The sequence below is a fragment of the Silurus meridionalis genome, chromosome 10, assembly GCF_014805685.1.
Source record: "Silurus meridionalis isolate SWU-2019-XX chromosome 10, ASM1480568v1, whole genome shotgun sequence".
NCBI classification, from domain to species: domain Eukaryota; kingdom Metazoa; phylum Chordata; class Actinopteri; order Siluriformes; family Siluridae; genus Silurus; species Silurus meridionalis.
The window spans coordinates 11,663,458-11,680,272 of NC_060893.1; the positions used below are offsets into that span (position 1 = coordinate 11,663,458).

Sequence of the window (16,815 nt, forward strand, 5' to 3'; positions counted from 1 at the left end):
TTGACCATATGTGTGTTCATGTCTTACTATTAAACAAATTATTTTGTTTTGTAAAGTAATAGAAACACTCCTGGCACTGTGATGAGAACTCATGCCACTGATTAGAGTATTTTACAGTGACTTTAATTATCACAGACATCCAATAGCCATTTTCTCTTTGCTTGGATGTAAAGGTATATGGTGTTTGACCTGTATCTCCATCAACAGAACAAAACTCTGATGGTAAGATAAAAACCGATGACCGGAAATAATAGTGCATAGGGATTAGAAATGCAGAGGAACCACATTGCGATTAAATAGATGAAGCTTGAGTTTGTTTTTGAGATAGTGAATGTGCAATTTAATCAGCTGGGGCACTACAGGCTTATACTGACTGTGGAGAATGCACTTCTGGCTTTGGAGTTCAGCTTAGCATGAAAGATGAAGAGCTAATTCAGGCAAACTCAGTCTCGACAGATACTTTTGAGCAGGTTAGTTTGAAAGAAGTCTATGCTTTTTCAAGCAACATGTTTGCCTTCACATTGCCCAAAGGTAGGAGATGTTACTTTATTTTTAGTTCACTGTTGCTGGACAGCTGCCATCTTTTTGAGACCATGTACAATTTTTCTTTGGCTGCTTGGTGGAGCACCATGACCCTGATCATGAGAAATTGATCACTTGATGTTTTTTCCTCTTTGTTAGGCTTTTGCAAGAATGACAGAAACCATGATGTTTGTCTAAAAGTGGAGTCCTATCATGTGACAGAGATTAACCTTTTTGCAGACCCAGGGGAGGAGCTTTATCAATACAGTGGCATCATAGCACTGCATCATGTGCAGAATGATTACCTGGCTATGCATTGTGGGCACATTGCTGTACTCAGTGGCTCTACATGAGGCCAAGCCCATTCATTTGCATGATATTAACTCATCTTGCTTACCATTAGTGGAGAAGGAGATACTGTATAATAGAGATTATGTTCAATGGCCTTGCTCTACCCATATAGACAGCCTGAAATCATCTGACCAACAGGAAAGTCAGTGTGGAACAACAGATGTACAGAAATCACAAAACACTTAGTACACATTATCTTTCCCGTCAATAAAATTTTTGCAAATGGATGTCATTTTAAATTGCTATAATTAAAAATATAGTTACTGCATTCATGTTTCTATACTTTTTTAAACACATATGCTTCTGTTTTCTTTTTGCAGGCCATTTTCTGTACAGAGTCTGATCCAAAATTGGACAGCTCCAGAGAGAGGCTTTTGTTGTTTTCAAACACCGCTACATGCACAGAGCAGCTCAAGGTCAAGACCAAGCCAGATTTGAGTGACCAGGCCTTAATTCACACCCTGTCTCAAAATCCTGAGCCCTTCCCATATGTTTATGTAAGTAAAACCACCATGCTTATTCCTCATTTATTTGTGTGCTGCCTTTTATATATAAGATTTTAAAATGTTTTCTTTGTTCTACTGAATAACCCCTTTCTAAACCCGATTAGTTGCTCTGAAGGCTCACATCAGATTCACCCTTTGCTAGCCCCAACATTATGTTCTGACACCTCTGAACCTCCCAGGTCACATGCTTGATTTCTGGGGTGTGGTCTTAAGACTTATTCTATTAGTACACAGCAGTTGTAATCAATGAGCCGTGCTGTACTCAATTACTTTGTAATTGGATTCCTGTGTGTTCTTGAAATGCTCTGCCCTATGTTTAACAAAGAAGGAGGACACACTGATCACTGGTGACAATTATGTTGTCTCTGAACTGAACCAGTGTCTGTGCCTTTCAAAATAAATATCACCAATCTGCACCATCTGCTACTGAGAATACACACAACCCAAGCACATGGGAAGGCCTTTGTACTTCAAAGTGTTAATGGGTTTTTTTATATGCTTATTTGATACTGCAGTAGTGGGAAGATGCTGTCTTGATTGCATGCTAAGATAAAGGTATCAAATTTCACTTTAATCATTGTTAACCACAATCATTGTGTACTGGCCACATACAGAGTTAACATATGCTTTTTGATATCTTAAACTACTGCCTTTAAGTCATGTAATGTTTGATCTTTAGCTGAGTTCCCAGTTCTGACACTGAAAACCATTTAGGCATACTGTAGGCTTTTAGCCTTAACATCCTTGCTGATTACAGGTTTGATTATTTTTTACAAATGCGCCCAGGCTATGAAAAAGGGAAAGCAATTTGTGCTGTTGGTGGCAATTTTAAAAGTGAGACAGTGCTGTAAAGAGGGCTCAAGTGCATAAGGGTTAGTAGGACAAGTACAAATATTTTTGATGGTTATTAAACCAGGAGCATTCATCATAAAATAAAATGTTAAATTCACACACACACACACACACACACACACACACACACACACACACACACACACACGACAGTCAGTCTTTTTGCTTGTCACTTTTGTAAGTAGGTGACTGCCGCTTTGATATAGAGGGGAGAAACGAGGCTGTCTGTACATTGCTTCAATTGATTTTCTGGGATTCCTGATTAATCGAGGGATCAGCCACCTGCCATGTATTGTGTGTTTGCTCACTGAATTGAAATAGTAACGCATAGTTAATGGGAAATTCAGTAAAGTTGCATGAGGATTAAGTCTGCATGTTGTGCTAGCTGTTTTGGTTCTATTCGAGAGTCATGAAAAATTATTTTGTATATACAGTGTCAAACATAAGTAACATTTAGGTGCATGTAACCCTTCCACATATTATAGCAAGGTTGGTGAATGGTCTATTCAACTGGCTTATTTTGTGTACATTCACATAGTCCATAATTCAGTCTATTTCTGGTCCACTGTAAAATGTGGCAAGTTAAATTGAATACTTATGCAGAGCACTGTAGATATGTACTGGTAGTTCATATTGAGAGAGGACGAATTGATGTGCGATTATATATATATATATATATATATATATATATATATATATATATATATATATATATATATATATATAAATTTTTTCTCTCACTAGGAGCTTCATTTGGCAGTGAAATATAAATTAATTTTGCAAGTGATTTTTGAGGTAAGTAAAAATAAGTTGGTTCATGTTCAGTATAGCCATTTGAATTGATTACATCTATATTTGAGGCGGAGATGGAAACTGCTCAATCATTTGCATGTAAAGTACAGGTGGAATAGGGCAGAGATCTATTAACTCTTGTATATTATGTCTGAATGGAAGCAAATAGCAAAATATAAATACACAGAGATGAAACATACTATACTAAGACTGATGCTCCATATTGAAATTAAAGAACATTCAGACCGACTATGCCTTTAATTACTGTTTGTTCCCTGAATGCTTTGTTAGCACCCTGCCCGGATTCTCCACCTCTCCCTGGAGCGCATTAGTGAGCTGTGTGTGTCGCATCATGCCAAGTGCACTGCCAAGGATTATCAGAACTAATCATCACAACATGGTGATACTATGACAGGAACAAGCCTGCTTTAATGAAATGCCATGGCACCCAACAAAGATCACCACTCAATAAAACTAGTGTAGTAATATACAGTACACTTATAAATTGCAGTTGCCTTGTCCAATTTTGTATCCTATTATCTTTTCTGCGAGAGCCTGCTCCCATTAGAAATATTCATAATTCATGATCATAAGAAATCTTCAATGTAAAACCCTGGGAAGCTCTCATCTAAATATTTCTTTTCTCTAATTTTTTTCTTTTTCTCGAGTGCATAAAGCTGATTTGGTGTGGCGAGGTATTGCTAAGGTTGGTGTTGCTCCCTAGTGTGTGTGCATCTTGTTTTTATTGTCAGGACTGAGCTAGGCATCTGCTCTTCCCTTCATGCTATGTCATACCCCATATAGCTGTTAATAAGTCTTGTGTAGCTTTTCATTATGAGATCTGCTCAGTGGCTGAGGATAACCAGGCTGTAAAAACGTACTCCTGCAAATTAGTGCTGTAATTAATGGTGAATTTTATTGTGGTCTTGGGAGTGTTTGGGCTAAAGGCTAAACAAGAGTAATTGTTTGCATGCACTGCTGTCACGGGACAAGTCTTTACATTAGTGGTATATGATGTTTTTCTTGCTGTGTGTGTGTGTGTGTATGTGTGTGCATGTGCTTGTGTGCACATTTGTATGTGGTCAGTGGAAAATTAACCTAGCGTGTATTTAGTTTTTGTGGTTTATCTCATTACTGCACCAGTTTATTTAAGACGTTTAAAAAACTTCCTTTCTCTTATATGATTCAGTGGATATGACTTTAGTTTGGACTAATAGTTCATTATAGGAATTAATCATTATTTTAAGTACATCTCCAAAAGATTATGCAAAATCGTATGTTTTAAAAAATAAAATGTATGCACAATTTTTTTTTTTTTAGAAATAATATAAATCTTCACATGCTGCTATAAGAATAAATGCTCATGCCAACATTTTGAATTATGCATGAACACTGTAAAAAATAATTGTATTTGTTATGGCACTACAGTATAATGCAATGTGTCAATTAAGAATGTGCTAATTTATGAGGTGTGAGGTAAAGTGGAATAAATTGCTTTTTTTGCAGTATATAGACATAAACTGGCAGCATATGTTCATCATATAATTTTATTTGTCAAGGAGGTGTGCTTGTTTGTGTGTTTCTGTGTGTGTTTATGTATATACATCAAATGTCCCCTTGAATCTGCTAAAAAATGAGAGGCAAGATATTACACAGTTACAGATGTAAGGTTTGTAATAAGGAGGATTTTAGTTACCACCTGTCTTTGTAGAAAACCACTCCATTATCCATGGAAACCAGTAGATCAGTGTGCTATTTGTGGTGTATGTACTAATTAGGTTTTCAAAAAACACCCCCACACATAAAAGCATTTTTAGTGTTATATGTTTCAGTTGCTAACAACTGTACAGATGCTACTGTTTTTTTTTTTGGCACACTTTTATTTCTGGGTACATTAAGATCTATAAATGTACATTTTAATCATAATAAATCAGTTGTTTTAAAGGCCTTAAAAAGATCATTTATACATTTTCCCTCTATGTCCCTGCTCATATGGGGAAACAGAAGAAACCCAGAGAGCAGTTATTGCAGTTATTGATATGGAGCATGAAATTGTTATCTGGAGCAATTTCAGCAGGCTTACACCAGACATATCCACTTTGCCCTTCTAATCTTCTTTTTTTTTTATTTGATTTGAGAAAGCTGACAGATCCAAGTTGTGGGATTGCATTGACTGGCCAGGAAGTAAACAGGAGGCATGTGAGAGTTTATAATCTTATGTCTAATATGTGATCAGGTTCTTTTAAACTGAATAGAGACTCTGGTGCTTTATCTATATCAGATCTCCACACCAAGTCATAAAACTGTGTTGTTGCTTAAAAGATGTTGTGCAATATTGGAATTATTTTCTGCAGTAATCTATGTGATAATGTTAAAGGAACAGGGAACATTTTATCTACCAGGCATTTTATGCACCAAGCTAGTCAATCTAGTAATTAGTACTTAGGTGATTGAGCATAAAGGTGCACAAGTGGTGCACAAGTGAATGAAATTATAATGTTAAAAGATACTATTAATTATGATCTCCAACATGTTTTTTTAGTTGTGTTGTTCATTCTGAAAACCTGACACTTTTGCTTTCATCCTCACAAATGGAGCATTTACCGGCTATGTCAGTGGTCTCAGGTCAATGCTTTGAAGGTACACTGATGGTCAGTATAATGTTTTATGGAGGTCAACCATGTACAAATGATCAGGCAGGCACTGATGTTTTTCCAAGAGAACCCCACTGTGTAAGAGGAGCCTCCCAACAAGCCAGGTCCCTACAGAGATCAGCGTGATGCTCCATTCATTAGAACACACACACACACACACACACACACACACACACACACACACACACACACACACACACACACATAAAGCTTGTCATAAAGGATTGTAAATGGCTGCTTCAATAGACAGGAGCATTATGGGAATTGAGTCATTTTGGACTATTATGGCTGACATGTAGACAACTGGCTTGAATTATTCTTTCTTCTCTAAACCATAGAATAATCTTTTTTTTCTCTTGAATTTTCTACTTAGTTTTTCTCTAAATTCATAAATTTTCTCTGACAAGCTAGTCCATGAGACATTTACAACCCAGCATAGGCAAGCACAAGCGTCCTCCAGGACATGCGAAAGTGCCATCTTTTCTGATAACATGACACTTGAACGTAATTGCACTGTTCTGCATACATGAGCTCACAGATGCCCTTGCATGGTTAGTGTTACTCTGATTGACAAGGGAGAGAGTAAAACATGAGTGTAATTGTGCTTACAGAGTATGGTTGATACTGTAAATGTTGCTGAATAATGAATCCCTAGATGGTAGTATATATAAATGCCATGCTCTTTTTCTCCTACATTATTAAGCAACTTTAACAGACTTTTCTTCTTTACCAATTTAAGGATTTGTGCCAGTGCAGGACATATGGCAGATATTGTATCAGATCTGTAATAAATCACTCTGATTTAAATGATCTCACTCTCCCCGTCTCTTACTGAAACACAGTAATCTCTGAATCATCCGACTTCCAGGATATTAGCTCCCTGGAGTAGTCACCTGGACATATGTTCTCATGGAAGCTTGGGTCTGATATGACGCACTGCAACATATCCTGTGAGTGTTTGCAGTAACTGGACAATCATGTTAAGGGCACCCCATGTATTGGCTAATATTAAAGTGTAGAAATTTCACAAGATACTTCCAAATGTTCATTTGGCATCAGAATTAAATTGTGTATTGTTAGATTTAAAGTATAATGGTATTTTACTTAGGGCCACCTGTTATAAGTCACCTTCTACAAACAGCACATTTAATACTCCAGGGCACTTTTCCAAGTTCTGCACCTCCTCCCACCTCCATAGGGATACTGGGAAAAACCACACCTTTCTGAGTTGCTCAGGTTACATGTGTCAGGCCCTTCATTATTAAGGCAACAGATTGTAATTTGCATGTTTTCTCTTTTGTGTGTGTGTGTGTGTGTGTGTGTGTGTGTGTGTGTGTGTGTGTGTGTGTGTGTGTGTGTGAAAGAGCATCTTTTTATATCTTGGTGAGGTTTTACAGTCCCTTAAGTATAGAAATATCTGACAGGTTTGACATTGTGGGGACATTGGCTTGGATAATTAAAATATGTAAACAGTCGTGTGTGTGCGTGTGTGCGTGTGTGTGCGCGTGTACGTATGTGAGTAATGAGTAATGAGTAGGGAGGATTACACTTAATGCTTATACCTCAGTAGACTCTTGAGCTGAGAGAAAATCAACACACTCATATTGCTACTAATTACAGGAGTGCGCCCTTGAACATTTGAAATAATCTGTCCTAATGGAGGAAATGAGTCTGAATCTGAGGTTTGTGTGGGAGTTAGATGCTGCTTGTCCACTTTTGGATCTCAGTCTATGATGATTTGTTTGACTGCTTATTATAATTAAAAAAATTTCCAACAGTGTCTTCTCTTAATCTTGCTAAAACTCACAATTGAAGATATTCATTTAGATTGCTGTTAGATAGAAGAATACAACCTTATTTAAAACAATAACAGAGCTTACAGTGGGGCAAGTCACACACATGCAATTTCCTCAGAGAAGATGTATCTTTCCAGTCCCTGCAGTACTCATTTGTAGAATAGTGAAAGGTCACTCCTTTGCACACATCTTTTATTTACTCAAATGTCATGGGCTGTGCTGTGGCATTAATGCATTTGCCTCAGAATACTGTCTGGTATCCAGAAATCTGCTTATGTGCAATCTCAATTTTAATTGAGACTTTAATTATACTTAGTAATACACATAAGAGTCAGTAGTGCTTTGTCACAGAGTTTTTAATAAATATGAATATTGCTCTTTTGATTTTCTGATGTATATCTGATTGTGCAGTGTGACTCTTATCTAATTCTGGTGGTCGAAATGTTTCCTTCTTTTAAGAGCCATTTATTTCCCAAACCCACTTTGTCTCCCTGTGAGAAATCTGCTCAGCTTCATGTGGTGGCTTTTCAAGTTTGACACTTAGAACGGAGATTTTTACAAACGAGCATCGTTAGTTTTAGTTTTCAAAAGAGAACCCCTGAGCGGTGTCTGATAAAACGGAGGATTTTCAATCCTGCTGGGAGATTTTTTCCCTCTGGAGACATGAGGCACAGAGCTTAAGTCTGTCAACCTTTTATTTAGTCTCTCACAATTTTGCTGCCTTTGGCTGTATGCATGAGTTTTCAAAAGCATTGCACTGAATTGTTTAACATTATCATGATTTGTTCTACTTTTATCTGATGAGTGTGTGTCTAGGCTGAGGACCATTTCCTTTAGTCAGTCTGAGGTTCTTTGTTTATCTGAGGTCCTGCTGACTGAATTGATATTATCAGAGAAACGTTTAGCATGAGGAGAGGAAAAGGTGTGTGCTAAATGTTGAGGTGGCACTTCATAAAGTTCAAACAAAGTTCTGATTCTCAGAATTTAACAATATCCGTTTTTTATTTTACTTTATTAAAAGCTAGTGTTTCATGCAATTCCTGGACATAATAATTACCCAGAATTCTTCAGTAAAATATTTTGTTTCAAATAAATTAATATTACTTTTGGTTTTGTTACATTTAAAACAAGAGAGAAAGGTAAAAGTAATAGATGAAAAGCAGCTAATATCTGAACATATATGAAGAGTGAGCTCTATGCCTCTTCTCTGAATCAGAATCAGAATGAGAATCAGGTTTATTGGCCAAGTGTGTTGACACACAAGGAATTTGGCTGAACAAGGGTTCATGTTTCATAAGATAATTACATTATTTAAAACAAAATGAAGAGTGAGCTCTATGCCTCCTCTCCTCTATGCTGTTTAAACAATTGTTCATGTTTTAGCAGCTAATAACATTAAACAATGAAATAGTGATTAAGAGTTTAAAGTTTCATTAAACATCAGAAAGGAGAAAATGCCAACCATGCCATTGGAGCATGAAGGAGGATCACTACTTTGTTAATAAACCACTGGTGGACAGTAGCAAAGTAATGCATTGTAATTTATTACTACACTTAAGTAGCTTTTTTTAGTATCTGTACTTTACTGAAGTATTTCCATTTGGGAAGACATTTACTTTAACTTTACTACATTTAAAAAACAAATATCTTACTTTTTACTCTTTTTGTTCAAAATCAGTTGTTCCTTTTTATTTATGAATGGATAAAAAATTTACTTGTCAAGCACGCAACAAGCCACCAATCATGGTAGAGCACTTGCTCTGTTTTGAACTTATTCTGATGCTGCTTAGTGGTATCTACTTAGCAACAAAAAAAGGTTACGCATCAGTTCAACAGCAAGCAGGACATTTGAGAGTAATAAATGATGGAAGAACTCCTGACTCTCCTACACAACACCCTTGGTCTTATTTGCATACATTTTTTGTAGTAGTTGAAAGGAACTTTTTGGGCTCCTGATCATTTTAATCGATATTAAACAGTGTTTGACTAATTAATAGCATACTATTAATAGATTGGTGTGCTAAGAGTTACATTTTCACATAAACTGTGTTGATTAAGCAAGAGACTTGTGACAAAAAAGATAATAGGACATGATAGCCATAATTAATTTTTTGGATATTTAAGTGCATTTGAAGGCAAATAGTTTTGTACTCTTACTCAAGTAAAAGTTTAAAGGGAGCACTTTACTTTTACTGGAGTAATATTTTGCATAGTTTATCGTTACTTTTAATTTAAGTACATGGTTTGTGTGCTTCGTCCACCACTGCAATAAACATTACAATTTTGGTTTAACCGTATTTCACAGTTTTGTGTACAAAAATATTTGTATTCTAGGGCTATGTTCTGATTATTTGTGTTGGTTGGCCATAATTATATGCATTAAAAAGTGACTACTAAGCATACTAAGCAGGTAGCTTGTTTATTTTTTTACAGTTGTTTCACTAGCAACCAAACTCGCACTGTAATTCCTTTTTAAGCTTTAATAGGAAAGAAGAAACTTTAACCAGCTACTATCTTATATATATATATATTATTTCCTTTCTTGTTTTCTGTCACTTTTTTACCATTTTTTTTCTCTGATTTTCTTTCTTCCCCAGGCAAAAACAAGGTAAATATTTTTGGAAGGATTTTTATATATAAAGGATGTTTATCTATAAATTGTTTATTTCCCGTACATTTGCTATATGACAAACAACTTTTATATATGGGAAAGACTGAAAAGAAACTATGGTATCTTCTAGTGAGACAAAAGGGCCATTGCTTAGAAAATTTCTTCTTTTTTTCTACTTGTTCCTTTCTACTGTACCTTTAATATGAAACTAACACAATTGTTGTAGGTGTTTGTATAATATACTTACAGCACTGCAGATAAAATATCTAGTTAAATACCAATTATTGAGTCAATCAATCATTATTTTTAAAATGGTAAGTTGACTAGGATTAACCATTTAGTAATATACAAAGTTTAACAAGGGCATAAAAAGAGCAATTGATTATTTTTGTGTAATAAATGTGGCCCCAGTGATTTGGCATAGATCCTAATAATCATGTTTTTTTTTTAAACTTAGCCTGTCAAAATCTAAAATAAGAATATGATGGGGCTGAATGGCATGAAAAGATTTAGGATATTGATTGCTTTAGAAGCTTTCATTAATTCTGAGAAGAATTTATATTAATTTAGGAAAAATCTTTTTCCATCCAAGAACTATTTATTCAGATAAATTATTTAATCAAGACGGATGTTTTAGAATGGCAAAAAAATCAAAGCTTCATTGCTATACGCATGGAATGATTAGTATTTAGTATTGTGTTAACACTGACATTTCTTATGCTTAATAAATGTGTGTCTTTCATCTTGACATGTTTTTCAGTCTTCTTCTCTGAACTGTCCACATCTCTCCCCTGGCTCATTTATTGCTTACCTGTTAGTTAGTCCATCCTTTATTTTCACAAATGCCCCTCCTCCACCTCCTGCCCCACTCTCTGCTGTCTGTATAACATTTCATCCACCAACACTGAATTATTGACAAGTCTGGAGTCTCAAGAGATTGAGCATGTGAAAGGCAGTTTTATCTGGTATATATGGACAAGACTTTTATTATACTCACTTACCACTTTATAAAGAACACTTTACTGATACTGGCTTGTTAAAACATCTACTATCATAGTGGAAATAGCCTTTAAATCATAAGAAAAATGTATACATATAAGGATGCCCATGGTTAGCACCACTACCTATATAGATTGTGGCCAGTGATGCTCAACTGGTAACAAAAGAAAAAAAACATTCAAAGATTGACATTTTTATGCCAATAAGCCATCACCACCACCAGCCTATGCGGATGGCATGAGATAGGTTGGGTCTAGGATTCATGCTATTGATGCAAAATTTGAAAATTTGGAATCATTAGTATTGACATTATTTTATTGGTTGTCTTGGGAAGCCTGTGAATAATGTAGCCACAGATGTCTGTTCTTGGCTAGCAGGGGTGGTTGTACGCTGTTACAGTCCAACTCCCTAAAGCTTCGTCATGTTATGCATTTTAAGCTGCATTTCTGCTCAGTACTGTGGTAATAAAAAGTTATTTTGATTATTTTAACCTTCCATAGCTTACACAGCCTTTGATTTCTCAACAAGCTTTGTCTGCCCAACTGAACTTTAGCAATTCTCTGCAAATCTTCTGCTTGAAGAGACCAGCATTTTCTGAAGTACTTAAACCGGCTGTTCTAGCACAAACAACCATGCTATGGTCAAAGTTTCTGATATTAAAATTTTCATTAGAATGTGATCTGTATCTGCATGGTTTTAAAGATTTGCTGCTGCAAAATGATAAATGCGCTGTTAAAGTTGCTGCTGAGTGTACTGTATATTCATTAAAGACAATGGTATGTATATAATCTAGTAGGTGTTTTTTTGTATGTATTTTTTTATGTTTATTTAGATGTATGTGCATCAAATGGTAGACCTTAGGAAATCTGTTTGTATAATATTTTCAGGCCCATGATGGACCATGAGATAAGGAATATCTTTAAAGCCACTTTTAAAGTTAATAATTTTTCCAGACCTCATATAACTAATAATTATGACATGTAGATATCAAATATACCTGGGAAATATCAGTCAATTTCTAATACTGTTTCAATACAGAAACATTACAAGTAAAAATGTTACATTCTGTAGGCATAAGCTTTGAGGAGAAGCGCATAACTATGGATTTAATAGTTTCAAAATACATTTTGTGATGCACTCACACATCAGTAGTGAAGTTTCCTGGGGTCAACATGTGTTTTTGGGTCTTTAAACACCAGGCACTCTTGCCTATGTGACCCAGTCTGGGTTGATCAGGCACTGGATTCTATCTCAAATTATTATAATTTTTTTTTCAAAGATTAAGGAAATCATCCTTCAACTTTGCCAACTTGCTTAATGTTACCATAACCGCACAAGCCTCCCAAGTCTGTACCATGCCTCACTGGCACCATTAAATAATTCTTAGTGCAAGCTTCTGTATATTTCTCATTATATTATATGATACATACAGATATGTCTGTCTAACACAAGCAGAGCCAAACCTTCCTCCCCAGTGACTAAGGTTGTAGAATCCCCTATGGCGCTATTAATGCATGTCTAGTGTCATGGTCTCATGTATATTTTGCCTGTTACACCTAAGAACACTCAGACGTAAGTGGGTCTGCCTACATAGAAAATATTAAAACAAAAAATGTATCACATATTTCAACCACACGTTGGATATCAAACAAATCCTTTATCCCACTGAAAACTTTGCCAACTTCTTTTGTGAGGCTTTTTTTTCCCTTCTTTGTAATAAGAGGCTTATTTTATAAGAAGATAACAAATTGAAGCTCTGAGCAAATCCTTCACTCGAACAAACTAGAGCTTTGTCATGAAAGGCAACAGTCTGTGGGAGAATGCTTATTAGGCTATTATGTGAAGGGACCTTGAGTCATAGATTGATGCAGCCTCATTGTTTTCTAGTGATTATTTTTCACGCTTTTCATTTCAGTTAAATAGAAACAGCACTCAGTCCTGTGCTTTGAATGGAAAAAGTATCTCAAGGTTGCTACCGGTGTAGAGTTGCACAAGATTGACTTCCAGAAGCTCCCAACTGCTACTGTGAAAAGCCATTTCTGCGCATCTATTGTATGATTACCTGTTGCTTAGGAACCACAGTGACTTCATGTGTCGGTTTCCATTTTGTCCAAGGTTATTACAGAGAACCAAGATGCTTATTGTTGTTTTTCAGTAGACTATATGTGTAATATTTATTTTATAATTTTTAAAACAATATTAAGATAATTGCAGTTTGCCTCCATGTCATCCAGTGCTCATGTTTTTGGGGGACATTCCAACAGTGTTTAATCCATTTGTTAAAGTAGAGATTTAGTGCAGATTGGTGTTAAGGTTGCTTTGTAAATACACATAATTTAAGGCACATGATTAAAGCTAAATTTAAAGCTATTTCAAGGTCAGCATGTTCCATCACGTTGCTACTCTGAAAACCTCTCCTACATCAGAGATAATTTGGTCATATGTTAACCACAGGGGGTGTGTTGTTTAGGAAAATAATCAACAACTAATTTGTATGATGCATGTTACACCCCTAAGTTAGTTATGTTTAAAGACAGTATAACAGAAATTGTACAAAGTTGTTATTGATTACAGTTTTAATTTATAAATAAAATACACATACATTTTTTCCATTTATACACATTAAGACAAGCATTTTAATATTAAGCTGCTATTTGATATACAGCTAGCACTATAGTTAAAACCATGGCAGAATTTCTGACCAGTCAACTTTCATACACACATGCATTTTTTTTCAAAACTGTTACTGTGTTGGGTTTCTTTTTTTTTTTTTTTTTTGGGCCAGGTAAAAGTCTCTCCTCAGATGAAAGAAAGTGCTTTCCTGTCCTCGTCTTACAACTCATGTGAAACAGCCAGGGTCGAGATCATCAGTGTCACTCTGCATGGTGCCACCAGTCTTTCCCTGCTGATAGACGGAAGAGTTCCACTGCCACATGCTAATGTGTAAGTAACAGTAACATCTCTAGACCGGGTACACAAGGCTCATTCTGAATATTCTAGAAGAATATCAAGGCAGTTGGGTATAAAATGCATAATGTTTGAGGTTAGGTGCTATTTATTTTTACTGCGTGGATCAATCTGACGGATGTAAGTTAATGGACATTGAAGAAAAATTAAAAGCTGCATCCCAAATCACACAATGCTCAATAGATAGTATGTTGCAATGTTTATGATAGTTTTAGTGTACTGATGTTTACTATTTAGTATAGTTGTTTTCATTTGAGCATTCTTTAGACTGCACCACGGATTTAATGCATGTGACTATGTTTGTACACAGTGCCCTGGAATGAACTGGTGTCTCATCCGGGCTAGGCGATAAAGCCAAACCTCTTGAACAAGCCAGAGAACTAGCATGAGTTGGCTCTGCTGGCTATATGTGCTCTGTTCTAATACATTGGTCAGTGCTACCACATACTCAAAGCACAGAGCCCACATCGTTAGCTAGCTTTTTGCCTTTTCCAAAAACAAATCTTACACATTTTAACATTCAGTGCCATAGTAAAAACGGAAAAATGAAAAAAAAAAACACCAAATAGTTTTCATGTTCATTAATATATAATAAGGTATTTTTACACAGATTAAATATCAGAAATATTGAAAAAAAAATTATGATATCCTTTTACTGGTCAGGAACCACTTAATTATAAGTGTTACAGCCTGTAAGATGAGAGTGACCACTGCCTTGCCATTTCCTGTGTTTTTGCTAATGAGTTTCACTCTGCTGGAGATGCCATCTGCTTAAGCTTCAGTAGAGCTGCATGTATGGAATTATTAATAAGCTGGATATAAATAAGCTTGTACACACCCCGCTCATTAACACATGCTTATCTTTACAGAATGGACATTTGTTCCAGTGAAAACTGCCTTGCTGTATGGATTTTGTCAGGTTTTTAGCGAACAACAATGTTACTGTCAAGGCTACATAGTGTATGATTCTCCTTTCTTCTGTCACATCTTCATAAACCCTTGAACTCAGCCCCAGTGCACACCTGGAGCAATCTTTGTAATGGTGCTTTTAGTGTCTTGTGTGAGAAAAGGTTCACGCTACATTTGGCAGTTTCTACAAAGCCAGCTAAGCGTATGATTTCTGGAAAGCAATTTTAAAAGAATACATCAGCCTCCTGGTGTGCTTGTGTGTATGTCTTGGTATATACAGCACGTTTCTGTGTGTGTGTGTGTGTGTGTGTGTGTGTGTGTGTGTGTGTGTGTGTGTGCGCACGCGCATCTCTGCAGTTGTCCATGTGTGTAAATACCTATTACCTATTTTATGTTTGCTAATATTTAGCATACTAGAATGCATAATAGATTAGCAGCTTGCAAGTTCCTTGTTATACACTTTTAATGTTGTTCAGTTAATTTTAAAACATAATTTTATCTAATTGACTACAACCATTGTACTACCCGCTCCACCACAAAAAAACCCAAACAAACAAAAGAAACACTGCTAAGTTTGTACACATCATGTTATATTACGTTAATGGCATGGGCATTGCTCAAGGGTCCAGCAGTGGCTCTTCATGGTGCTGGGATTTGAATTCATGATAATCAAATTATTTTAATACTGTTTTTAGTAGACTTTAATTCTACTATCATTCTGTATCATAGTATAATAACTAAGGTTTAACTAACTAATTTGTGATTTCACTACATGACACCAAGCTTTAAATAATCTGGACTCCAAAGTTTTAATTTGATAAATCTTGCTCTATAAGCCCTAATAAACATCTCCATATTTGGTTATCTTTTGGAAGTGTATTTTAATAAATAAATATAATTATTCGAAATATATAATATGAAATAGTTATTTAAATTGTTTGTCTTTTGGTTTAAAAAACAAATGTTAAAATAAATATTTTGGGGCCAAATATGTAATTAAGAGTAGAAGTCATATATTTGTGTCATACAAATGGCATGAAGATAACAGAAAAGATAATAATGCAAACATATGTACATCTATTCATCAGCCACTTCTTAATCATGACTGTTGCTGCCCTTAAATATCAACTATAGTGCTATTAAACTAAAGTACTATTTTTTTTTAAGATTACAATTAAAAGCTGTTTTAAATCTTTAATCCATCTTAAATCACATTCCATTACATAAAGAAATGGTTAAATGGAAAGTAGACCTGCAACTACCCACACCTCCCTTCACACACACACACACACACACACACACACACACACACTAAAAACCTCCCTCAAAATAATCCTCTTGTGGTGTTGCTGCAGGCTTTCCATACTGAGAGAGTAGGGTACTCTGCTAATGTTTCAATACCTTTTGATCTGATATAATGAGACCCTTATGAATAATACATTGTAATCGTTCAGTGTGACCTTGCAGGGAAATGCAATCCACAAACAAATATCAGGCCATAATGTACACCAAATTTAAATGGATTTTGGGCTTTTCCCATGGCAGAAGAGAAGCGTCTACAATCAGGACTCACGGCTCCCATGCTGAAGGATCAATGTCCAGCACAGATTGATGATTTCTTGCTCATACACATATGTTGAACCCAATAATTACCTGGTCAGTTGAACAAGGAGGCTTTGAACCTGTAATCACTAATCAGTTCTGAAATATTGCTTTCAAGAACTGGAGTTGTGCATCTCTGGCGTTCTCCCTTCACTAATTATCACGATTTAACTGGTGGTTCTGCTGAAATTCAATAGTAAACCAATAGTGACCTCAATCCATCCTTGATTGCTCCAGCTAGCCAGTTCAATGTG

At 35.7% G+C, this 16,815-nt stretch overlaps 1 protein-coding gene across 9 annotated transcripts in view; it reads left to right on the top strand.

Moving 5' to 3' along the window:
* Window positions 1–16,815, top strand: part of ccdc33 (coiled-coil domain containing 33) — a 50,317-nt gene that overhangs the window by 921 nt on the left and 32,581 nt on the right. For 5 of the 9 annotated variants that reach the window (XM_046859131.1, XM_046859138.1, XM_046859136.1 and 2 more), the window contains exons 2-3: window positions 1,194–1,370; window positions 13,869–14,026. Coding sequence is in view for 1 of the 9 variants with exons in the window: in XM_046859136.1 (XP_046715092.1) it covers window positions 14,017–14,026 (10 nt within the window). In the remaining 8 variants the exon portion in view is untranslated. Of the gene's footprint in view, window positions 1–45; window positions 223–378; window positions 471–1,193; window positions 1,371–1,773; window positions 1,935–13,868; window positions 14,027–16,815 lie in introns of those variants that run through there. The other 4 variants (XM_046859130.1, XM_046859133.1, XM_046859135.1 and 1 more) reach the window with 4 other exon arrangements.